Genomic DNA, 26,869 nt, shown 5'->3' on the forward strand with positions numbered 1-26,869 from the left:
GAAAATAAATTAAATAATTTTTAAAATTATTTAATTATTTAAATGAAAATGACAATTAATTTAAAGAAATGGAGGAAAATTTGAATTTGAAATAATTAAGTAATTTTAAATAATTCAATTATTAAAGATAAAGAGAAATAGCATTAACTTAAATTAATATTAGATGAATTATTAATGAGAGACGATGAAGAAATGTGTTAAGACAATTTTGATTGTCTACATCTTGCCCCTCTTTGAGACAATTAGAAATAGCATTGTTTCAAATAAAGAAAAAAAATTAGTGATGATGATGTCTCAATGTGTTCTAGTTGAACCGAGGGGTGGAGGTCGGATGCCGCCTCAAGAAATTGGTCAAAAAAATAATTTCTGAGGTCGATTTTGTGACAAGATGGATAAGCTAAGTTAGAAGGGTAGAATGGAGAAAATGGGGTGAAATGGACCAAGAAGGGTGAAAGAATGGATAATAGTTAGTCTAAAGTGAAAAGAGTCGGAGAAGTTAGGGCAACAAATGGGTATAAATAGAGGAGAGGGTCAATGAGGCTCATTCACACACTCTTGCTTTACAAACCTTAGAGCTCCCAATTCTTATTCTTTTAGACATATCAACAAAATTGTAGGAATTCCACATGCAAATCATAATGCAAAGTGAGTACAAGTGTACTAGCAGCCAAATAATTGTGAACCACCAGTATGTGATTGATAAATTTTTGGGTATTAAAAAATAGATTATCAAATGTGCCTGAAGAATATTTTTGCACATTTGATCAATATTGGTGTCCATTTGTTTTTTAGAGTTTGCACTTGATTAGCAAAACTGCCCATATGTTCTAAGTTTGTGCTTTTGTTTTGGTGTGCACAAATGTTTTTGCACGAGTGTTTCATTTTTTTGTGCATTTGCTATGTAATGTGCTAGTGTTACTTTTGCACAAATGTTGTAGGATACAATGCAACTATTACTTCTTCCTACACATTTGTTGCATGGTAAAATTCTAGCATAAAGTCTTTATGTGGATATGTTTTAGTATTGCACAATTTTCAAATAGTCTTGTACAATTGTGCAAAACTAGGGTTTTCCCTGTTTGACTATGTGATCACTAACACAATAGAATGTGTAATGAAGAGATGGATTCATTGTCATTCTCGGAGCAACATTTAGCGACAAGATTTGTAATCAAATTTGATCAAGGTGGAGTGTCTAGCCTTAGGGACGGTTAGATTATAGCATCAAATTTGATCAAGGTGGAGTCTCTAGCCTTAGGGACGGTTAGATTATAGCATGTCGCATAAATGCTCGAGATTAGGACTAATTTTGGTATGATTACAATATTCATCAAGTGGTGCCCTATTAAGTATAGCTAAGGTATAATATAAAAGAAACAAAATGTCAATTTGTTTGAACCCATTTGGGGATACCAAAGATTCATCGAGCTCACTCTAATTACTTATTGCATTATCCAAAGAGCAAATATGCACATTCAATTACATTATCATATGCGTGCTTCATAATAGATAAGCATATTATATTGATACTTTCCTTCAATTTTTTTTATAAACCATCAAATCAATCCACCTAAGGATTTGACTAAGGGAGAATTCCCCTACAATGAACTCCAAATCAATGTTTGTGGATGCCACTTTTCTTGTTTCAAATATCAGAAGAGCAAACCAATTTTCAAATCACAAAACCCAATAACAATAAATTTCATACATGATTATTTCACACTAAATAATCAAATCCAAATCTATTGTGTTGCATTTTTTGCAGTTTTTACTCCAATCAAAACAAAAGCCCAACTTATCGTGTATCAAAACATCACGAAGTCGAACCTAATGCACATAAAAATAATTTAAAATCCGATACTATCAACCTACACTTAAAAGCTAAATACCCTTAATCCATCTTCATCATTTAAATAAAGATATTTATCTATCATTAATTCACTCTCTCAACTCCTAAATTTTCAAGTTGAATCCGATTATCGCTTGATTTATTTATTTAAACTATCATATTTGAAAGGCCTCTTATTTCCATTTCAAGAACAAAGCATTACAATTATAAGAGAGGGGCATCTCATCAACTATACTATTTAAAGATTGCAATGTGATCTTGAACTAACAGGTTGTTAAGAATGCCAATAAATCTTAAGCTATTTTTATACGATGCCAAAAATTGAAGGAACTAAATATGATAGGGTATCACAAAATCTATGCAGTGAACCGGCAACTTTTGACTGGTGTATAACTGTGAACTACCAATTCAATACAGGAGTCAAAAACTTCAAATAAATAGTTCAGACTTTGCGTCTAAGAATTTCAAGAATTAAGTGTTCCCCCCCATAGGCATCATCACAATAAATCCTGAACAGCACCATATCCATTTCATCATGCACAAGATCAAAAATTACATTTGGCACAAAACTTGGTGAATTAAATCTCACACAGAATGATTACGCCTCACCTTCACCAATATTGTTAAGGGTCCTTGGAGGAGGGCATAATATTAGTGAGATTCCGATTTATATACTGTGGCCAATCGAGGAGTTTTGGACTAGAAATCTGAAAGATCGATCAGTGTCATCTGAAATATGAATTAAAAAAGTTCTACACGGTTGTTTCCTCAAGCTTGTTTCATAAACTGTATTTCAGAACAAACATGGTCTCCACACACTGTCCAACTAATTGAATTTTGGAAACAAATTATAAACAACTTGCTTTGCAAGATATCATGACAAACTTTCCCAGGGTTACACTGTGTTCTGCAAAAACATCCTGATCCTGACAATATCACAGTTGTAATGCACTTACTATGATATTCTGCCTGTTCTTGATAAGTGCCAACGTGCAAGCAGCTGATAAGCATTTTATGGACAGATAACCACATCATACACTAAATAGCATGTACATAGCATGCGAACCAAATAGGCTTCTTGATTTACTCAATCAAGTTTTGTTTCCTCCATTACAACCCCATAAACCAGGGTAAAGAGATAGCTTACAAATCGTAAGCAAGTACTTTGCTTGACTCAACATTTTATGGCATTGTCAAGGGTTATCGCAACTGACAACCTTCAGAAGATGGCTATTAAACTTCCATAATGTGGTCTTTGTCACCACCAAACCATCAATCACTAAAAAGCCATTACAGGATGACTCTATCCTTATAAAGACATAGCTTTTCCTTTCAATTCCAGCTTAGTCTAGTACTTGACACTTCATCAATAACAATATTAACCATCTTCAGAGTCAGAATCATTCCATCTTATATGGTTGGGAAGCCTAACCTGTTCTGAAGATTGTAAGTTCAGGGAAGGAATGATCATAGCAGTATGACTTGGATCGATTTCAGATTCCAAATCACCGTCCTCAGAGTCAGAATCATTCCATCTTATATGTTTAGGAAAACTACCCTGTTCTGAAGATTGTATGTTCAGGGAAGGAATGACCACAGCAGTATGACTTGGAGCGATTTCAGATTCCAAATCATTCCATCCTATATGATCGAGAATATGGCACTGTTCCAAAGATTGTAATTTTATGGAAGGAATGGCGATAGCGGTATGCTTTTGAATTCTATTGGTCCTCCTTTCATTGCTTAACCTCTGGATTCTATCAGTCCTCCTTTCATTTCCTGAGTTTGTACTTGAATCCTGACAGCTCATTGTTCCATTATATTCATCAAATAAACTAACCAGACAATGCATTAATCCAGGTAGTGCTTGAAGATTACGGCTATAGATGACCATTCCATCATAAGCAAAGGAAGCACTTATATTTTCTGGAAAATTGATTCCCATTATCTGCAAAGCAAAGAAAATGGCATTTTAAAGTAAGAAAACAATACAGAAGCTAAACAATCTTTCCTACATATAAAGCATCAAATAATTTTAATTTCTTTGTCCAGACTGAACACAACAAGAAAGATCACCCACCCAACAAAGCTCAGTGGACTCAAAACAACTACCTTTTGTGAACGTTGACTAAAATGTGTGAGGATAACATGCTTAGCACCCATTTGCTGACCAACTTCCAAAGCCTCTGAAATTGTACTATGCCGCTTTGCCCTTGCATGACTTCCAAACTTATCCTCAAAGGTAGCTTCATGGATAAGTAATGTGCAACCCATGCCTGCTTCTATAAGTGCTTTGCATGGCCTTGTATCCCCAGAGTAGACCATAGACCAACCACTCATTGATGACAAAACAAGCCCACAGGACTGAAAACAGTGATCAACCCAGACACATCGCATGCTACACAATTGTAAATTCTCCAACAATCTAGAAACAAGATCCTCACATCCTATTCTCTTAGATATGCTGCTTCCCTGCTGACATGCCATGAACTGTTGACAGTGCACAAATGTAAAAGAAGGAAAGGAGTAACCCAATTTTCCATAGATGCAATTTACCTGAAAAAATCAAATAACTGTATGTCAATCTCTGCATATTTAGTAGAATCATAACATCGCTTTTGGAATGACGTCAAGCAGCAAATAGAAGCAACCAATTCAATCACCTAAGACTTCTGAGAAAGGTTATCTAGTGCTAGAATATAAATGTATGCTTGCATATTCAGATATTCATCATTAACTGCATATTAAATTTTAATATTCCACACCAGAATCTCTATGTATGCTCCAATATTCACATAATTTTTTATCACTACATGACACAAAAGGGACCCGATAATTTGAACAATGTGAAATCAAACCAGAAGAATGCTGAAGTAAAAATTAGAGGCTAGAATTCCAGTGCACGTAAAAACAGTAGACTTGATTTATCAATGACAGCAAACTGCAGAGTCTATGGCCATCAAATGGCAGCTACAATAGACTTGATTGTATTGAATAATATCTAAATTGAAAGAGCGTCTAAATTGAGGAATCCGTATCAACACAGTAACATTAATGATCTGAAGCATTAACCTTCAACCAAAATATTCATACAAAAAACTTATCACAGTATGCTGAACAGGCTTTAATTGCAATAAATGTCAATTTTTCCATACATCCACATATTTATGATGAAATACTTCGTATTTGCAGTTCAATGTATGCACATGTTCGGTGATTAATTTCTATCCTGTTTCTTCAAACATGTTACCAACGTTAATTGCTTGGGAGTTTATTATTAACCAGGCATTCCATCAAACACTGTATATCTTCCTTCTTTTCAAATGGCATATTTCCCATGAAAATCAAGAAAGACATACCAACAATAATTCCATAGGCACGTGTTTCACCAGTAAAATTACATATTTAAGCTAACATGCATGGAGTGATAATTTTACCTATTGTTGTTACGATGATCATGTCAATTGCAAATTGTCATGTGACTGAAGTGTTCATAAGTCATAACTGTTCGGGTTTTTCAGATTTCTCCTTTTGAAAACAGATGTTTGTTAAAGTCAGTTTATGTCTGCTGTTTTATAATTATTAATTTATTAAAAGTGGGCAATAACCCTAAGCTGATCAACTAACATTTATCCAATAATATTAGGTTCATTTATTTTGACTTAGGTTTTTTATTAAATAAGCAGGGTTTTGAAAGGGACCAAAACCTTTTACAATGAAAAGGATAGGGCAAGACGCACAGCCAGACACCAATGAACAACCAAGAGGAACAACTAAGAGACTACAAAAGACAAAGCATTACAATATAACCAACCAACCCACCCAAAGTCAAGGTGATTGAAAAAATTGTTCCTTTATTGCAGGATGATCCTTCTCCCCAAATCTAATTTTCTTGAGACAAGGAAGAGTCATAAGATCACTGGCAGATCCTTCTATCAACCCCAGAGCTTTAAAAGAGGTGTTCATCGTCAAACAATCCACGGGGGATTTCGTTTTAATATATGCTTCCTGAACCTCCTGAAAGGAAGTAATGGGCTCCTTAGAAGCTGGCATTTGATCCTTTTTCTTCCAAAAAAACTAGTGTTTCTTATTTCTCAAGCAAGTAGTGGAGGCACGACCCACTTTACCACAAGAATAGCAAATAACCAAAGGAGTCTTCATAATCAATATGTTGCACCCCATCTCCAAATTTTGAAGATAAGGTAATCTAAGAGGGGAGCGCCTGGCTTTTCTGCACAAACACACAAAATTTAGCGAATAACAAACGCTTCATGAATTTGGTGATCTTATCAATAGCTCAATATTGCCCAAATAATTGACAATAAATCATGAAAATCATTTCGTTCCAATACTCCAAGGGTCAAAGTAGCCCTGGCAGACAAACCTGTTGATGGTGTTTTTACGCATTATGCAAAATAAAGACTCCCCAAATGCTAAGCTGCATGATCAAATGGGACGACTCCAAGGTTATCGAATGTCAGGTCTTAACGTGCTCTTGGATAGACTAGTTGTTTGATGTGATGTTGCTGGAATCACAAGGTGGACTTACGTTGAATGCTTGAATGATTTGAATGTCGATGGAACATAGGATTTAACTTGATTTGAAAAAAAGAAAAAAAGGATAAGGGTTAAGAAAGCTAATCTAATCCTAGGAATGCAAGAGCGATGGACAATCTTTGATGAGACTGAACTAGGCTTTGCTTTGACATGCAACGAACATCTATACAAGGCTAGTGCAATCTTCTAGGGATAGCTTTATGATTTTCAAATCTCCACCACAAGCATAGACACCATCAAGTTGATGCATATCAATGAAGAAGTAGCAAATGAAGTTAAGCTTGGCTAAGATGGATCTAGTTGACTATGCAAGGCACTTTACAATCAGCAAGGTGTTAGCAGTATGGATGTACGAATTTCACCATTGATCGTGCACAAAGTTCTTCCATTCATCTAAACAAACATGAAAATCAAAACGAGAAGTAGAGACCATGCAAATTGTTGAATCGACATATGAATTTCACCATATCTTCAATGAAGTTTACATGCTTCTTACAACAATGTCTTGGCAACAATATTTGCCTTCTCTTCCTACTCTACTCTAACTGCTTGCTATCTATTCTTGAACTACTATCTATTGACTATTCATTCTTAACCTTTACAAATGAAAGAGTGAAGCCTTATATAGTGCTCTCATTACAACTGAGTGGCTCAGATTGATTCACAATTAATGGCCAAGATCGAAGGATAGAAACCCTAATTAGAGTTTGTTACACCCATTACAAAGCATTTAATGCTTGATCAATGATAAAATTACTTTTGATGGGACACATGTCCTTTGAATAATTGACCAATAGATGATGACAGTAGGTACATCGAACTTTGTGCCCATGTGGTAATTATCTTCTTTGTTGGATAAGTCAAAGTCATTGAATCTGGACGCCTTGCTTTGAAATGATATGATTGGATAAGTGATAACTAGACGCCACCTCAGCTAGCTTGATCTTTGTAACTCATCACAGGTTGACGAATGAGGCATATCTCTTGATACTCAACATTTCCAAGCTCGATCAATGAATGAGACGAAGGTAGGAGATATTCCCAAATTGCATCATCTTCTAACTTTGATTAACTCTTCTAGAACTATCTTATGTCTCGATCATCTCTGCCTTAGAGCTTCCGTCTACCTATACTGGCATTGATTCTTGGATTTCCGAAGGAAATTCAAAATAAATGTAAAAGTCCTTCCTTGAGTGCTTGATGTTGGTCGCTACTTTTTGTCTTGACATTGCTTGCAGCCTGCCACTTCACTCTCTTTATCAGCCACCTGGAACACAAACAGAGATACAATCAAACCCACTGGATACATTTGACATATATAAATTTCACCCATTTTCAACATTCTAATCTGATATATATGGTGTGAAATGATGTTCTAATTGTTGTTCTTATGTCTGACTTTTACCACTTTATGTCTGATTTTCCATTGCTTAAGACCTGATGAATTCCTTTTGTGCATGAATAAGATCGCTGCCCTTAGAAGAGACATTTGCTGATAATTACTATTGATCAAATGAAATGATCAACCTATGTCTTATAGGCATCAAAAGCATACATCATTTAATCCAATTAGGCCGACTTGTTTCTATTCTTTCAAATTTAGCATCTCTTCCTTCTATGTGGGGTCCAATCAAGGTGGCGCTCATATTAAAATTAAATACATACCATTTGTAAGATCGCATTCATTAAATTGCACTATTTGGGTGTCATAGGAGGTAACATTCCTTAGGTCACACCTTGTCATTGCCAAGGGAAGTTGTCAAAGCTTAAATCACACATTGTCATTGCCAAAGGAAGGAATGAAACCCTTATGTCGCTGATTTCCATTGCCAAAGGAAGGAATGAAATCCTTATGTCGCTGATTTCCATTGCCAAAGGAAGGAATGAAATCCTTATATCGCTGATTTCCATTGCCAAAGGAAGAGCTTAGTTCGCTGATTTGGCTAGGCGATGGAAATGACAAGGCTTAGATAGTGTTTTGAATGGTCAAAGAAAATGCTGATTTTGGTGTTTGAATAATGCCTTTAAAAACTTTTTGATCTCCGTCGTAAGGTTTGTAGGGCCCAAGCAATGGCATGATAGTGAAGGGGAGTCGAAGGCAATGAGATCGAAGGGTGTAGTGAAGAAGAGCGAGGTGAAAGGAAGGGTAGATGGGAGATAGCACGAGGGTAAGGTTAGGATAGGGTCGGGGTAGGATGAGTGACATGGTGGGAAGTCATAAGGGTAGGCTAAGGGGAGTAAGAAGTAAAGGATGTGAGATGTGGGTTAGAGGATGTAGGAAATGGAAGTTGGGAGGTATAAGGGATGGAAGAAAGATAGGAAGAAGGATGGGTGGAAGATGAAATATAAAGAAAGGGAGGATGAAGGGATAGAAGATGTAGGTGAAGTAGTAATGGTAGGTGAAGGGTAAGAAAGGTAGTGAAAGGAGATGGGAGTGAAAGGTGAAGTGGAAAGGTAGGAAGTAAGGATGGAAGGAAAGGAAGTGAAGAAAAGATGGAAGGAAATGAAAATGGAAAGGGAGATGGAGAGGTGAAGAATGGAAATGGGGGAGATGGAAATGGGAGTGATCAGGCTTGAGCACCCACTGGCAATGCTAGGAGAAGTGGAAGTGATTATGCCTTAGGTCGCACATTTCCATAGTCAAAGGAAGTAACTCAATCCTTGGTTGAGCAAAGGAAGTAGTGTCAATGCCTTGGCTGGGCAAAGGAAATACTTAAGTTGCACATTTGGGGGAGTCAAAGGAAGTGCTACAAAATGGCAACTTTCATCGTCTTGATCCATTTGCTCCAAGCCTCTCATGAGAATTTGAACTTCAGCTCCTTCCTTAGAATATTGACTCTCCAAAACAAAATTGCCTTAGCCAAATTTGCATTTCAACTCTGATTTTGCAAGCAAAAGATGATGATTATCGTGAATCATTCACTTCCTAAGCCTTGAAAACAAACAGACCTTACCTCATCCTAAAGAGAGAGAGACTTGACTTGATTAGTTCTTGACCAGCTATACCTCTTCAAAGTGAAAGGCTAATAGCAAAAGACTAAAACTACCAACAGTTAAGCTAAGACAACTAACCTAGATAACGAAAAAGTGGGGGTCCCCATTTGCAATGGGGCGATATGTGAAAACATCACAACAAAACCGAGATAGGAAACTTGAATATTTTTTTATTACGTTGAAACCAAGAGACCAATTTTGAATACTAAGACCATTCATTCCCAGAAACCAAGGGCCATCAAGAAGGATCCTAGAGCAATCCTCTTGACAGGAAAAAGAAAAAAAAATCAACGTTGCAATTACCTCAACCTTGCCTCTAAGTTTCCAAACCCAAAGGATCCAACTTCTAATAGTATCAATATTGGGATAGTTACCACATAATCTATCAATAAGTGAGCTCCTAAGCCAAGCAGATGACTTAGCAAGAAGAGAATCAAGAACAACAATTTGGATCTGCCCATCCTCCTTATCCGCAAAAGGACCGCCCATACTAGAACTCCCAACAATACAAACTTCTTTCAAACCCCTAGGGGTTAGATCAAGAACAACACAAGAAACAATAGCCACAAGAACACCAAATCTCACATCCATCTCAACACACTCTGAAAAAGAAACAACAATCTCAGAAGCACTCACAACACAGTCCTCCAACTCACTGAAAACCTCCCAAACCCTAGAAACAATAGCAGGAGGTGAAAAACAGCACCAACCTCAACAAACTCAGATTGAAACCCCCTCTCTTCCTAAGTAGAAGACATGGGCTTCAACGGATCAATAAAATTGTGTTTCGTCTTGGAGGAAAAAACACTCATAGAAGGGAAGAGAAACTCTTTCCTCAAACCCAAAAAACAATTCACCATCAATGACAGCCACCACAGACTCCCCAACAAGTTTATTCGCCTTCAAATGGGCTTCTAAGAGGATATCGAAGAGAAGTTTATCCTCCTCTTAATCCAGATCATCCACAAAAACCCCAACGCCATCCCCATCAAACGGCAAGAATCCAAAGGCAAATGGAGAAGGAAATTCTTCTTCCTCCCCCCACCAAGCACCAACCTTATCTCCATCCTCTTTGTCTACAACAACATTTTCATGGTTGTCGCACCTAAGGTTCGCACAATACGACTTTGTTTTCAACAGATCCTTGTTGACCCATTCATCCTTCCTATCAATCGCCATAGTAACATCAGCATTAAAATCATCATCTTTTGTGTTCAAATTGCCCTCCTCTTCATCAAAATCTATAGCACATGACAAAAAGGCCGCACCAAACACAAATAGAGTTTGCACAACACTTGTTGGCATCACAAGACTCTGCTTTTGTTGGCTTTCTAATGTTATGTAGGATCAAACCTACAGTCTATGAAAATTTTGACTAATGTTAGGCCGATATATAATTCATTACTTAATTGTACCTTGCTTTTTTAACCCAGAAGCTTTTCAAATCAATGTGTTATTCAAGCAGAATCTTTGACCTAGAAGATAATTTCATAAAAAGCATAAGTTCAAAACCAAGCAATATCTACCACTCCCCCTATGATGTAAATGGTAAAGAAGGAACGGCATTGTTTGTTTAGCAACCGAATAAGTTCAAGAATTAGATCATATAAAATATTTAGCACTATCATAAATTTCAAACATCACAATTTCAACTATCCTTTTGTATTTGCAATCTTGGGGACATGATTTTTCAACATTTTTGATGAATAGCAAACCTAGGGATCAGTCTCAAAGCATTTCAAGAAATCATTGTTCTAATTGTAACTATGTTGTTGTTGATGGGTTCACCAAGATGCCTATTTGAACTCCTTGTAAGAAAGGCATCTCAACTAGTGTTACAAGAATCACCAAGACTCGCCTAGACTCAGCAAGTCTCGAGGCAAGTGACCCCGGACAAGTCTAGGAGACTCAACAACTGAGTACTTACCAAACTCTCCAATTCTAGGGAGTCTTGTTGATGTGTTTTTTATGACACTTCAAACATGGAATAAAATACTAAGTATTCTATCCTCTCTTGAACAAGGAAACCTCAAATGCTAAATAATGTGATCAATTAAGGCAACCCCAAGGTTTCTTTAGTTAGGTCTTGACATGCAATTGTATAGTCTCAATGCAATGATGTGATATGCTGGTATCACAAAGGGACTTACGCTTTTGAATCGTAAGCAGAACTTCCTCCTACACTTACTCAAACTCAAACAAAGATCAAAGGGAAATGGATAAGAAATCTAATCTAAGACCTAAGGGCAATGATGATAATGGATAATGCTCATATAGACAAATTTCTTATGGAACTACTTTCTACTTGACCAGAGATAGCTCACAACACCAAAGAAAGAGTGCAATCTTCTAAGGTAGAGAATATTACAAAAATTTATTCAAATACCTTGTCGACGCAATCCAAATGAAACATTCACAATCGAACTATTACCAATTATGAGGTTTAGACTAACCATGCAAAGCAACTTGCAATCAACAAATCACCAATGGTATGAATCAAGGAATTCATCAAATATCTTCACATATATCTACCATAATCAATGAACTTCAATCAACTTTGAGAAGTAACAAGAAACCATGCAAAAAGTAGAAACACAACACAAAGATCGACCATATCTTCAATGAAACTTATGAATTAATTTCAACAAGTCTTGGCAACAATTTTTGTCTCCTCCTACTATTCTAACTCCTACTCTATCATTCTCTAATTATTAACCCTTACAAATGAAAAGGCCCACCCTATTATAAACTTTGAATTACAATTAAAGGGCCCAAATTGATTTGAAATCAATGGCCAAGATTTGGACAACAAAACCCTAATTAGGATTAGTTACAACTAAAACCACTTACATTGAATATTGACCAATGATTAAGTTACACAACTTTGGACACATGTCCTTCCCTTCAATTCAGACCAGTGAGAAATGAGGTTAGGTACATTGAATAATATTTGATGTAGTGCCCCTCCTTTTGATGAGACAGGTTCAATGCGCCTAGACATGCTGACTTGGCATCACTTGATTGGTTGATGATAATCGGGACACCTCAGCTTGCATGTATCCCTAGCAATATCTCTTGATACTCAACATCATCCAATTGCTTGATGTGATGGTGCATATTCCCAAATCGCATCATCTTGATGATCAAGTTTCTAACTTTGATTAACTCTTCTGAAACTATCTTTCCTACTTGATCATTCTTGCATTTCATTCTCATGTTTGGGAATCCTCAACTCCTGAATCTTGAATTACTTCCCTCCTTGAGCTTTGATCCTCCTGAATGCATTGATGAGTTTCTTCCTTTGATCTTGGAAACCAAGGTCAATATAGCATCTTCCATTTGCAATGCTCTTCTTTGTCACCTTCTCGAACATGTGAATCTTGCCTTGGTGTTGTCTTTGATATCATCTTGCCTAGAGCATTTCATCTTCATCTTCTTAATATTTCGGAAGTTTTTGACCTTGATCTTGATCTTGATTTCGTTGAGTCTTGTCTTTCTTTCACATTGTTGTAGAGATCTTCATTCACCTTCAATGCAATCACACAAAAAAAGAAAACTTTAAATCACACGTATAAACAAAACCCTATATCTCCCCCTTTTCTTGTATTCTGCTGCGCATGCTTTTCTTATCTCTTCATTGGGCTTGTAAGGTGGTGACCCTTCCTCAGGGTATGACCATTTGAAAAGACAATGTCTGTTTGGAACTTATCACATCCCTTCAAAGACTAACTGCCTTTGTTAAGGCTTAACTAATCTTAATCGATAAGAAGACTGCTGTTAGGAAAGGGAAGAAAAACGATGCATAAGGGAACCACGATCTGCTTAACCTAGTAATGGTCACAATCTGCTGCTCCTGCAGGGTCAAGTAAGAAATTGTGAAGTCTTGCTGTAGTAAGACAATTTCTTCGATTGGTCTGCTGATCAAGGCGTGTGGTTTGCTGATTAGATGTATCAATTTGGGGGCATGACTTGAAGATCATATTATTCTAGATCTTTATAAATCACCTTGGTATGTGGTTGTTTCTTTCACTGGTGTACAATATTTATATGTAAGTTTACTAACAATATATAGCACAATTGGTTAAGATACAGCTGTACTTAGGCATGTATGTTGGTATGTAATAAATAAGGACATTACAATTTTGAAGCCTTTAAAGTTGCTCAAATAATCATTAAACTTGAGAGCAATAAAGCTTTGTAAAGAAATATGTTATAATAATATTTTTGATGGTACATCCATAACGTTTATGGAACAGATTGGTATTAGAGTAAGTTTTCCTTGAAACTATAATGGTTTGCTAACACAATGGTGCATTTATTTGATTCCATAAGCAAGAAACTGCGCAAGTTTCTGGTGGCATAGATCAACCACGGCGAAAGCTCAGAAATAAAATTGGCTTTGAGAGCTCCCAAAAACCAACCAGTGTATTCTAAAGGTCGACCATGAAGAAATCTCAAACAAAGATAGGCTTCTGGAGCTCCTAGAAACCAACCAGTGAATTCTAGAGGAAAACAAAAAATTAAAGAAGTTGCAAACAAAGAGGAGCAAAGGTTGTTCTACAGATTGGGAAGTCATGGAAACTTTCCCTTGAACGCCATTGAGGTCATGCATTAAGAATTGCAAGTGAAAAAAAGAACAGCTGACAATGATCCAAGAAAATGTAGAAGCGAGGAGAAAGCCACCCGCCACCAAGAATGCACAAACCAATTGCAATGCTAAAACAAGAAAGCTCCAACAAGCATTATCATTCATTATAGAAAAATCAAAATCTTATAAATCATGGTCTATATATATATATAGTTGGAATCTTTATTTACTCTGTATTCCTGTATTGCTATTAAAAACATAGTTGCAAAAGACTGGAACATCAGCACATAAGATCAAAGCCCACAACGAGCAGCATCAGGAAAACATACCTCCTGAAGCCATTCATGAACTTGTGTTGAACCCACAATTAAAATACCTAGCCCATTCTCAGGCCTTGCAGCAATAATAGAAATTATCCCCAAAACATGATCAGCATGTTTATGTGAAATCCAAACACACTGGAGTTCCTCAACTACCTTTCTCATGTTGTGCTTTCCAAAAGCCCTGAGGATTTGTCCTGCAACACCTTCCCCTGCATCTAACAGCATGTATCCTTTATCATACATCTCCAAAAGAATACCACTACTTCCTCTCTGTTTCATTGGTTCGGCACATCCTGTACCTAGGAAAAGCAGCCTAAACTCAGCAGATTTTGTTCTGCCATTACAAAGTGAGCTGCAAATGTTTTCAGTACCTGAGTAATTCAAATTGTTGGCAACAGAGATGTTGGAAGGCACTGCAGAAACACCCTGAGTGGTTGCTTCTTTAACTGCTAATTTCCTCTGCAGCAAAAGCTTCTCCCTGAGAGATAATGCTGCCATCTTGTTTGCACTCAGCCACATGCCAGCACCTTGTGATGTGACCAAAAAATCCTTTGCAACCTTCTTAGTTTTTTCAGCTAGGTCTGGCCTACTCTTAGCAAAAGACTCTTGTATGAGCTCAGTATCCATATTTCCTTGGCACATTGAATCATCCAACACCACTTGAACTTTCCCTCCTTGAATGCTCTGAAATGCTACACATGTGAGCAACCGAACACTCTTAACTCGCCTGCCAAACCCAAAATGCTCAAAGTTCTCAGCATCCATCTGTTGGTTGCACAGTACAGCATTGAATGGAAGAGGAAAGATTTCTTTGTTGACCATGTTCATTTTTGCCAGAGATGAAAATGAATACAGGAAACCATACTCAGCAGATCCATCATGCATTATTATATGCAAAGCATCATCTCCGAGACTCCTCATCCATGCCATGTATTTTTCTGTTTTCAACACACTAGGAGGAGTTAAATGGATAAATGCACAAACTGAATGTAAACATCCATTCTGATCATTATCAGAAGATATGCAACTGAGGAGAGAGTTTTGGAGTAGCTTATCAACACATTCTGGAGTTTCACAATTAACAATTATAAATGCTGATCTGAGCTTCTTCATGTAACATACAAAACCAATAATTTCTCTGGCATCTATTGATGAATTATAATCTTCACCTCTGTCACTAGCCAAAGGGATTTTTTCTATAGAATCTTCACATATCACAGTCACATCATGCTCTGGATTCTTAATGTACAGAGGGATTGCACCATCTGGCAAATTAGGTAGCTCTACTTCCATTGAGTTGTTTACACTCCAATTAGATTCATTTTCTTGACCGCCAGGTGTAAACATACAGGTTGTTTCATTACAGAGATGTACATTTTGTTGAACTTTGGATAATCCGCATTCCTGTAAATCCTTTCCAGTTAGATTATCTCGCATGCCAATCTGAGGTACTACAGAGTCTTTACCACTAATTAACTCACTGTTGTGTTTATGCCAGCCATTCATAGGGCATTGTTCCTGCACTCCAGAATCAGGGGTCACTTTTCTCACTTGTATTGTTGGTTCCAACACTAACTTATTGCTGCTTTTAAAGCAACATTTCCTACATGATCGTATGGAAGGATGAGTTGAATCCTGCAAGGCTTCAGATACAAACTTATCCATTGCTTCCAAACCTAGAAGTGAATCATTCTTCAAGGACTCCCTCTTTCGCTTACACGTGGAGAAAGTGCCTTCCATAGCAGAGCTACTCTTAGTACTAGCATATGCTATAAAATCTTTTTCATCAAATAGTTCACTAGAAGGTTCCATGGTTCTACCCATAATTGAGCATGCTTCTTTGCATTCATAATTTTTCTCTACAGTTGGAGAAAGCTCGTGACCTAAAATATCTCTCTTTCTGTTGCCATTCAGTTTCCTACCACACGTACAAGTATCACTTCCAAACTTCTTCACCTGAACTTTCTTTCCTTCATTAGTCTCAATACCTTTATAGAGGAGTTTACTGCTACTCTGACAATGATCATTGTGAAACATGTTCCTAGTAGTAACACTCTCATCAATTTCTGATCCTAATCTCACAGAGCCTTTGAAACTTCTAGAAGTAGTACCATCCATCTCATCGTTACTGTTAGAGCAACTCATACCATCAGAAGACATACACTCAAATCTGCTTTTAAAATTGCCATCTTCAGAAAAAAAATTGTGCAGTTCATTTTCTTTACAATGATTTTCACTGTTTTTGCACCAGGGACAAGCCAAAATTTTACCACTAGGTAGAATAGGACATATGCTAACAAAGTCATCATCGAATACAGGCAAAGGCCTGAATGGCTGACAATCACATATAAAGACCTGCAAGAACATAACAACTTGAGACCCATAACAGATTTAAAAGACGGTATACATGAAACAGACTAATACAACCATTGTTGGTAACAAGATGAGATTATAACGTACAAATTCAATACAACTGTAGATATCAGTGGCTGTTATGGAAATCTTGCTCAGGAATAGAAAATTTCCATGTAGGAGGTATTTAGAACAATTTTTTGAATAACAATCACTAAAGAGCATCAAACAATCTATCAAATTTGTATAAATGCAAATGATTCCCCCAACTTGCAATAATCTCCCAGAACATCTCCACTATATAACAAGTCTTACTGTTTTATATTTGAAGGATTTATTTGCAAGAATACTACCAAGATCAAATGCAAACCAAACCTTGCCAATTCACCCTTACTCAGAGTACATTATTTATAACTTATTTTAAAACATACGGTATTCAAATTTATCCAACAGTAAAACTTATTATATTAGATTTGATAATGAAAAAGGTTTCTATCTTAAAATATGGATTATGTTCAAGTAACCAACCAAAATGAAGCATACATTCACCAAAAGAAGAAAAACATGAATAAACATGCCTTGACATAGTAAATTTACAAATGTTAGTATTCAATTTATGCTGCATTGACACAAAAAACTGAAAGTGCAAATGGAATTAAATTATTTAGTTTTAACACAGGAAAATCTAGGTAAACTAAAAAGAATGCTAAAATGCTTATTAAATGACAGAAGAAAAAAACTGCTATTGTTAGTTCATGACAAAGTTCAAACATAAGACATATAAAGATACAATGCTGCCAATTACTCTCAAATTCTTGGCAAGTATCAAAGTCTCAATATGTACAATGTGCCCATTACAACTTAAGTCTTGAGTACAAAAAATGCTGCTTTTCCATCTGCATGGCCCAAAACAATTTTTACTTTTTGCTTTTCAAAACCAGAGCAGAGGTCTAGGGAGAACAGTGGTCCTTGCAAGGCCCCAAGCCCAAATTGAGGCATTTTGACAACATAGGGACCTTTGTGGTACATGTCATTTTTCTAAATTTAAATTTTTTTAACCAAGTTCCAAGTTTCTCAAAAAGAGCACTGCTAGGGTTCAGTTTGATCCAGTCTTTGTGAATATAAGTAAAAGGAATGTGGAAAGGTTGAATGCTAGCAATGCTGGAGGCGTGCCCTAATTTGTTGATCGCAGATTCACCTATTCACCTTTGCTCTGGATTTCTGAAAATTTTGTTCCTTGAGCATTAATTTGCAAAAAAGATGCAAAAATGAAAAAAATAGATTTATATTGAGGATGGCAGGGGATTTGTTAAAAAACCACCAAAAACCATGGTTAATTGAAAGAGAATTTTTGGCAACTTTTTCAATGAACCACGAGTATTTGACTGTAAGCTCTGATCAGAGTAAGAAACCTGGCCAGCCAACTCAAACAAGCATAGACCACATGCTGGGCCCATTCACCACAGATTTTTCCCAGTGTTCCACGGGGACGCGTCCCCCCCCCCCCTTTTGGCCACGTCTCCCCATAAGAAACGTCTAGGGGACGGGGGACGCAACGTCCCTCGCCGTCCCGCCACCACCACCCAAGCGCCGCCGAGACATCTCCGCGTCTCCCAAGGAGACGTGGAGATGTCTCCTTGGGAGATGTCTGGTCATCTCCCCATCCCTTGAGAGACGTGCCGCCACCACCACCCAAGCGCCATCGAGACGTCTCCGCGTCTCCCAAGGAGACGTGGAGATGTCTCCTTGGGAGATGTCTGGGCGTCTCCCTGTCCTTCGAGAGACGTGCAGACGTCTCTCAAGGGACGGGGAGATGACCAGACGTCTCCTGTCGCCCCCACGTATATGCAATGTTTAAAATTAAATTTTTTTTTAAAAGTGACTTTTTAAGTTTTTTTGGGGGTTAAGGGGTAACTCTAATTGGACGTGGGCCAATAGAAAAATAACACTTGACGCCTTTAGAAAATAATAAAAGTATCTTTGGCCTCACGGGGCACTACCCCTCGACACGGCTCTGTATCGCAATAGGGAACGCGCAAGGGGCGATGCCCCTTGACCCCAACTTGGGGGCGCTGCCCGCAAACCCCCATTGAAAAATATAGGGGGAAACCACGCCGATATAAGTAGGGAAAATCTAACCTCCGAGTCTGATTAGGCTCCATATAACAACACAACTTAGAAATTTTGGTAATTGGTATTTAGATTTAGTATTTCAAATTTCCTATAGTCTCATTTGAAAATGTAATTCTTATACTGTAATACTGTCATACATCTTTTCAAAACTAGTTTTTCACGTATTATATATTCTCCTCTAAATATAAGTACAATACTTAGCTTGAATCTGATCTTCACATATCAGATCTGCCCTTGTATGCTTCAAAGACTTGCATCAAAATTCACTATGTCCTCTTGGACAATTTCGCACCAATCTGAATAAGTTCGCACTCTTCCTTAAGTTCCCACCCTTCTTAAGAATTCGCACAGCAAAGCTAAATCGCCTTTGTATTTGATTGAACTTGATGAATATGTATTGACTTGCAAATTGTCATTTATTTATATGCATCTTTTACTCTTTGAAATGTAAGTCGGCCTCTTTAGTTTTGGCGCCAATAATTAAATGGCATGTGTTTAGCATAGCGTGGCATTGTGAATAGGATAGGGTCACGTTACCCTAAGATAGGACCTGGTCCTAAAGGGGGTTCGGATGTTGCCTCAAGGCAATCCGAACCCCTATAACCCTAGTTACAATCAACACTCCCTCTTAACTAGGGAGGAGGAGAATACATAATCTGAACCTTTAAGTTCCATCTAGCACACAAGCATAGGATGGATCTAGCACACAAGCATAGAATTACATCTTCCACCTGGCACACAAGCATAGGATGGTTCTAGCACACAAGCATAGAAAGTGTAATACGCCAGTGGGTCTTTACATTATTACAATTATCCATCCAGCACACAAGCATAGATTGGATGTAATTCATTCTTGCACACACACAAGGAATGATTCAAAGTGCTACAAATAGTCACTGAGATTGAAGCTCCCTCTCAATCAGGGTTCCGTTTTCCATGACACCAAGTCTATCTCTGAAGTACTCGAGCTTCACTCTGGATAAAGGTTTGGTGAGGATGTCAGCAATCTGTTCATCTGTGCTAATGTACTTTAGATGAATGGCGTCTCTCTGCACCATATCCCGAATGTAATGATAGTGTGTTTCCACATGTTTGGACCGATCATGAAATACAAGATTTACTGACATCTTTATACAGCTTTGATTATCACAATGAATGGTGGTAGGATCATTGGCTTGACCAAATAATCCAACAAGGAGCTTACGAAGCCACATTGCTTCTCTGGATGCAACAGATGCGGCAATGTACTCAGCTTCTGCAGTGCTGAATGCTACCGAAGATTGCTTTTTGCATGCTCAAGAGATTACTGTGGAGCCCAAGTTGAAACAGATGCCTAAAGTGTTTTTTTTGTCCTTGACACTTCCTGCCCAATCTAAATCTAAGTAGCCTTTCAAGAGAATTGGGGTATTAAGTGAATACTTCAGCCCATAACCAATTGTGCCACGTAGGTATCTTAGAATGTGCTTGGCAACAACCAGGTGAACATGATTAGGTGAGCTCATGAACTGATTGAGAGCATTAACAGCATAACAGATATCTGGCTTAGTATTGACTAGGTACATCAGGGAGCCAATCAACTACCTGTACTCAAAGGGATCTGCAAAATCAAAGTTAGTTGCAGAAACACTTAACTTCTTTAAGTTAGATTCCATAGGAGTACACATGGGTTTACAATCTATCATTCTAAATCTTTTCAAAATATCAATAGTGTATTTTCCCTGACTTAGAAAGATTTCATTAGCTCTTTGCCATACCTCTAACCCTAGGAAGTAATGCATTAGACCTAAATCCTTCATTTCAAATTCTGAAGCTAATTCCTTTTTACATCTCATGATTAATTTATTTTCACCCGTGAGAAAGAAATCATCTACATACAAAACTAAAATAAGCATCTCATCATTATAAACTTTCAAGTAAATGTTAGCATCAGCATCATTCTTGGAAAACCCTAAACTTAGTAAGTACTTATCAATTCTTTCATACCAAGCGCGAGGAGCCTGTTTGAGCCCATATAAGGCTTTCTTCAACCTGCAAACATGAGAATCTCTTTTATGGATTACATAACCTTCTGGTTGCTCAATATAGACTTCCTCCTCAATGACACCATTAAGGAAGGCTATCTTAACGTCCATTTGATGCAGCTCCCAACCTTTAGCTGCAGCAATAGCTATTATAGACCTAATAGAGATATATCTAGCAATAGGGGCAAAGGTTTCTTCATAATCTATTCCTTCCTTTTGAGAAAAACCACGTGCTACAAACCTAGCTTTATATTTTTCAATACTACAATCAGCATTATGTTTAATTTTAAACAACCATTTAGAGGAAACGATAGACTTACCTTTGGGTCTAGGTACAATGTCCCAGACATCATTCTTGATGATAGACCCCTACTCTTCATCCATGGCTAATTTCCAAGCATGATGGGACATAGCTTCTCCGATATTGTGGGGTTCAGACTCAATTATATTGCACATCACAGAAATGTAGTTGACGTGATTTTGGACACTCTTGCTATTTCTGAAGGTTCCTCTGGGAGCAGCAAACCCTTCAGCATCTTGAATCGTATTTCTAACCCAAAGTGGTCTCTTCTTGCAGACCACAATATCCTGAGGTATATCGATAGATTGCATGGGTTCTGATGAGTCATTCTGAACTTCCTGATTTGGAAGATCAATAGACTCCTCCTATTACTCGGGGTTAGCATCAACAATTGAATCTTGATTTCCCATCACCATATCATTATTGTTGGTTAACGAACCTTTAGATCTTTTGAAAGCAATATCTTCTTCAAAAGTTACATCTCTACTTACCTCAACATACCTTTGACCTGAAATGTAGATCCTAAAGGCTTTGGAAGATTCGTTGTATCCTACTAGGATGCCTTTCTTTCCATATGGATCCAGCTTGGTTCGTTTTTCTTTAGGCACATGAACGTACACAGGGCTTCCGAATATTCTTAGGTGACTAATGTCTGGTTTGATTCCAGAAAAGGCTTCTTCAAATGTCACATCCTTTAGGACTCGATGAGGACATCTATTCTGAATATAAACTGCGGTTTTGGATGCTTCTGCCCATAGAAAAGGTTGCAAGTCCTGATCATGTATCATGGCTCTTGCAGCTTCAACAATGGTCCTATTCTTTCTTTCAACAACTCCATTTTGCTGAGGGTTGTAGGGAACACAGAATTCCCTCTTAATTCCTGCTTAAACACAAAAGTCATAGAAGCTACCTGAGGTGTATTCACCTCCATTGTCAGACCTCAAACATTTAATTCGATTTCCAGTAGTATTTTCAACTAAGGCTTTGAATTCTTTAAATCTGTTTAGGACTTCTTCAAACTCTTTAGTTTTAAGAAAATAGATCCATGTTTTCCTAGAGAAATCATCTATGAAGATAACGTAATATAGGAAACCGCTAAGAGATGCTACAGACATAGGACCACATAAATCTGAATAAATAAGCTCTAACCTTTCTTTAGCCCTACTATCGCTTTTATGAAAGGGATTCTTTACATTCTTACCCATTGCAAAACCTTTACAAGCATCATCATGAGATAAACTGAGATTAGGCATACCTTTGACCATTTTACCGAGAGTGGGAAGAGCTTGAAAGTGAAGATGACCCAATCTTCTATGCCATAGCTCGCATGATTCAGGGGACTCATGAATGAGAGTTTGAATTGGATTAGCTGCAAGCTTATATAAACTATCACATCTATTTCCAATAATACGAGCAGATTTGAAATTAGATTTCTTAGGCCAAGCGAGTACTTTCCCTTCAAAAAATGCTATTTGCAAACCCTTATCTTCTAAAGCCGAAATGGAAATAAGATTTCTTTTAATACCAAGTACAAAGAGGATATCACAGAGTTGTAAGGAAATACCAAAATCTAGTTTTAAAGAGGTAGTGCCAGAACCTTTTATCGAGTATCGAGCATCATCACTGATTACTACATGAAGATTGGTGTCTTTTTCAATCAGATTTGAGAGATGCTCACGAAATCCTGAGATGTGTCTGGAGGCACCACTGTCAAGTGTCCACGTATTGTTGTCCATAGGAACATTGCTGGAAAGAGCAGAGATAAGAAGGTAGTCTTCACTTTGTTCGGCAACTTCATTTAAGTTGGCTTCCCTTTCCTTTGGGTCATTCTGACAATCTCTGGCATAGTGACCATACTTGTCACATCTGAAGCAACGAATGTGAGAGGAATCTCTTGACTTTTTCCTTGGATCATAGGAGGAGGATCTAAAATCTTTGCTTCTCTTCTCTTTCTTCCAATGACCACCTTTCCTAGATTTAGATAAGAGAACATGATTATCTTTGAGAGAGTTCTTGAGTTTTCCTCTTACCTCAATTCGAGATTCCTCTTCGATGCAATCAGATTGAAGACATTCAAAGTTGGAACGATCGGCTCTTCCACCAATGCTACGAATGAATGGTTCCCATTCATCAAGTAGACCATTTAATGCAATCATAACAAGGTCTTTATTTGAGATTTGGCAATCAAGAGTGTTTAGCTTGTCCTTTAGTTCATTGATCTTCATGAAGTAGGCTATGATTGAGTTTTCTTCTTTCATTTTCATGTGTAGAAGTTGCTGTCTTAGGGCAAGAGCCCTACTGAAATTGTTGACTTCATACATCCCTTCGAAGTGTTTGATCATTTCTCTGGCAGATACAAACTTTGATATGACAGTGACAAGATGATTCTTGACGGACTCAATTATGATCCTTCTAGCTTTGAGGGAATCTTTCTTGAACAATTTCAGCTCTTCAGCATCTTCTAGAGGAGACAGCCTTTCTTCTTCTACAAATTTCAATAGGTCATTTTCTTCAAAGACCAATAGAATACGAACTTTCCAAGCAGCAAAATCAATGGCTCCCTCAAGCCTATCTTCAGCCTTCAAACCTAACATCTTTAATCTGAACACAAACAACAGCTATATGCAACAATTGATTTGCTAAAATCAGAAGTTAATGACACCTATAGCTCTGATACCATGTAATTTTAAACCCTAGGTATGTTAATCAGATTTGTATAATTGATTATGCCCTAGGTTGTAATCAGATTTGCAGTATTTTAGTAAACCAACATAGATTAATTATGCCCTAGATTGTAATCAGATTTGCAGTATTTAATAAGCCAACATAAATCAGAAATAAAACAGTACACAAACAAGCATGCCCTGGGAAAACCTCCAAGGAGGAAAAACCCAACATGAAAGACTCACAAGTCAGATTATATATTCTCCTCTAAATATAAGTACAATACTTAGCTTGAATCTGATCTTCACATATCAGATCTGCCCTTGCATGCTTCAAAGACTTGCATCAAAATTCACTATGTCCTCTTGGACAATTTTGCACCAATCTGAATAAGTTCGCACTCTTCCTTAAGTTCGCACCCTTCTTAAGAATTCGCACAGCAAAGCTAAATCGCCTTTGTATATGATTGAACTTGATGAATATGTGTTGACTTGCAAATTGTCATTTATTTATTTGCATCTTTTACTCTTTGAAATGTAAGTCGGCCTCCTTGGTTTTGGCACCAATAATTAAATGGCGTGTGTTTAGCATAGCATGACATTGTGAATAGGATAGGGTCACGTTACCCTAAGATAGGACCCGGTCTTAAAGGGGGTTCGGATGTTGCCTTAAGGCAATCCGAACCCCTATAACCCTAGTTACAATCAACATGGTTGAGTCATGATCTTCATTCATAACATTTTTATTGACTTGAATTCTACTTGACATGAACAACTTATGGAGATGTGTACAGTCATGAGGAGCCAATGATTGTTTGCCTTGGCATCTTTGATATAAGTATACCGACTAAGTTGTAGGAATTTGATGTCCTATTAATTATGGAGATGAACTCTTAATGAACAGATCAAGATCACTTTGACTTTATATTTTGACCTATATGTAATTTTACTAATAGGTGTTCCTGATAGAAAAGTTTAGTTGAAAGATGATCTGCAATCATGTTCATAGTATGCAAGGGTTAATGCTAGACGAAGAAACTTATTTCTCCTGCCTATTACATAACCTTATAGTTAGTATAATATAGATCTTCTTCATGTGCTTTTTGACGTATGGGATTCTTCTACTATCATAAACTACCTTGAGATCTGTTTAGTTTTGATCAAGCATAAAATTGTGCTTGGTGGTTAACAAAGAGTACAACTAATGAGTATTTTATTAATATCTTTTTGCAGAATGATGTTGTTGTTAGATCAATCTTATCAATACTCACTCGTTTTGATTTACTTTTGATTACTTCCTCTGGACTGAACTGCAAATAGATGAACTAATGGATGTTATGGCTGCATTCAATCTTTGGTCTTTCTATGTTCTTTCTTCTGATTTGAGTGAACTATTATTTTCGTTTATTGTTACACCAACAAGTTGTTCTAGTATTCTTTGAGATGTTCTCAACCTTCAAATCTGACCATTGAAGAATGAGATCTACCATAAATGTTTTATGAAGAAGTTATGTTTTAGGGCAAATCTTTCTTGTTTGGTTTTGTAATACCAAAGATAATGATCAACTATGGACCTTAATGGAATCTTGAGTTCTGATTCATCACTTCTCCTATAAGAGGTTGATGGGGCACGGTTGGATGATTTGTGAAGTTTTCTTTATTGTGCTTACTCCGTCGTCTGTTCCAAGAGATTGAATTTATATCTTGTCTTACTAACGTTGCATAATGTTTCTATTCATTGGCTAAAACTATTTTCTACAAATCTCTGATTCTATTTGTGATTCTTCCTTGAAAGACTTCGCAATTGATCTCTTAGGATTTCCGTTTATGACATTTGATTGGCAATCTTGTTGTGTAATCTCTTGATGGAATTTATCCTCATCTTATTGAACAATTATGCTATGGGTCCACCTTATTGAAAGATAGATGGACAAGATCCTTGAGATTAACATAAAAGATTGATTGTGCAGAAGTTAAGGGGGAACGCCTCCGTCTGAGTTTAATATACTCTAACTTATGTTGGTTGATTACTTTTTATTATGAGTATTAGCATATAATTCTTTTCTTGGGTCAAGCATTTTTAATTTCATTATAGTTGAACTGACTTGATGCTTAAGTGTATGTTCTCCTATCCTGAAGTACAGGAAATTGATTGGATCTTTCAGTGGCTTGGAATGCTTTTGAAACAGGGCATACTAATTCTTCAAGGGAAATTATTGGGATGGGCATACACTCGAAGGAAGTTCAAGTGCTTTGGAAGCTGTGATTGGACACAGCTGCTACTGAGAGGGAGCTCCAGCTATTTTGGTATATCTTAAAGGATTATGAGATTTAGGTGTGCAAATTGAAGAAAGCCCTGTATGGCCTCAAACAGGCCTCCCGTGCTTGGTATGAAAGAATTGATAAATACTCGTTAAGTTTAGGATTTTGTAAAATGACGCTGACTTTAACATCTACTTTAAGTCATCCAATGATGAAATGCTAATTATAGTCCGATATGTGGATGATCTATTTCTTACTGATAAAGATGAACTCATCATTAGATGTAAGAAAGAACTAGCTTCAAAATTTGAAATGAAGGACTTGGGTTTAATACATTATTTCCTAGGTCTAGAAGTATGGCAAAGGTCTAACGAAATTTTTCTAAGTCAAGGAAAGTTTACTATTGATATTTTGAAAGGATTTAGAATGATGGTTTATGTCTACTCCTATGGAATCTAACTTAAAGAAGTTAAGTGTTTCTGCAGCTAATTCTGATTTTGCAGATCCATCAGAGTACAGGCAGTTGATTGGATCACTGATATATCTAGTTAACTCTAGACCAGACATATGCTTTGCAGTGAATGCTCTCAGCCAGTTCATGAGCTTGCCCAAATATGTTCATCATGTTATAGCCAAGCACATCCTAAGATACTTGCGAGGCACAATTGATTATGGGCTGAAGCTGCTTGGGTTCAGATTGGTCAAGAAGTGTTACGGACAAGGAAAACACTTCAAGCATTCACCCGCTGTGATCTCTTGGACCTACAGGGGCAGTCCTCAATTGCATTAAGTATTACTGTAGCTAAATACATTGTTGCATCAAGAG

General features: G+C 37.1%; 1 protein-coding gene across 2 annotated transcripts in view; it reads right to left on the reverse strand.

Annotated features, from left to right (window-relative positions):
- Nucleotides 1-2,136: 2,136 nt before the first annotated feature.
- LOC131060602 (uncharacterized) overlaps nt 2,137-26,869 on the reverse strand; it is a 33,937-nt gene continuing 9,204 nt past the window's right edge. For both annotated transcript variants that reach the window (XM_057993902.2, XM_057993903.2), the window contains exons 3-5: nt 14,318-16,666; nt 3,962-4,405; nt 2,137-3,797 (exon numbers count right to left, since the gene is read on the reverse strand). In XM_057993902.2, coding sequence (XP_057849885.2) covers nt 3,228-3,797; nt 3,962-4,405; nt 14,318-16,666 — 3,363 coding nt within the window. In that variant the 3' untranslated portion in view covers nt 2,137-3,227. The remainder of the gene's footprint in view (nt 3,798-3,961; nt 4,406-14,317; nt 16,667-26,869) is intronic.

This window comes from Cryptomeria japonica, chromosome 2 (assembly GCF_030272615.1).
Source record: "Cryptomeria japonica chromosome 2, Sugi_1.0, whole genome shotgun sequence".
In the NCBI taxonomy this organism is placed as follows: domain Eukaryota; kingdom Viridiplantae; phylum Streptophyta; class Pinopsida; order Cupressales; family Cupressaceae; genus Cryptomeria; species Cryptomeria japonica.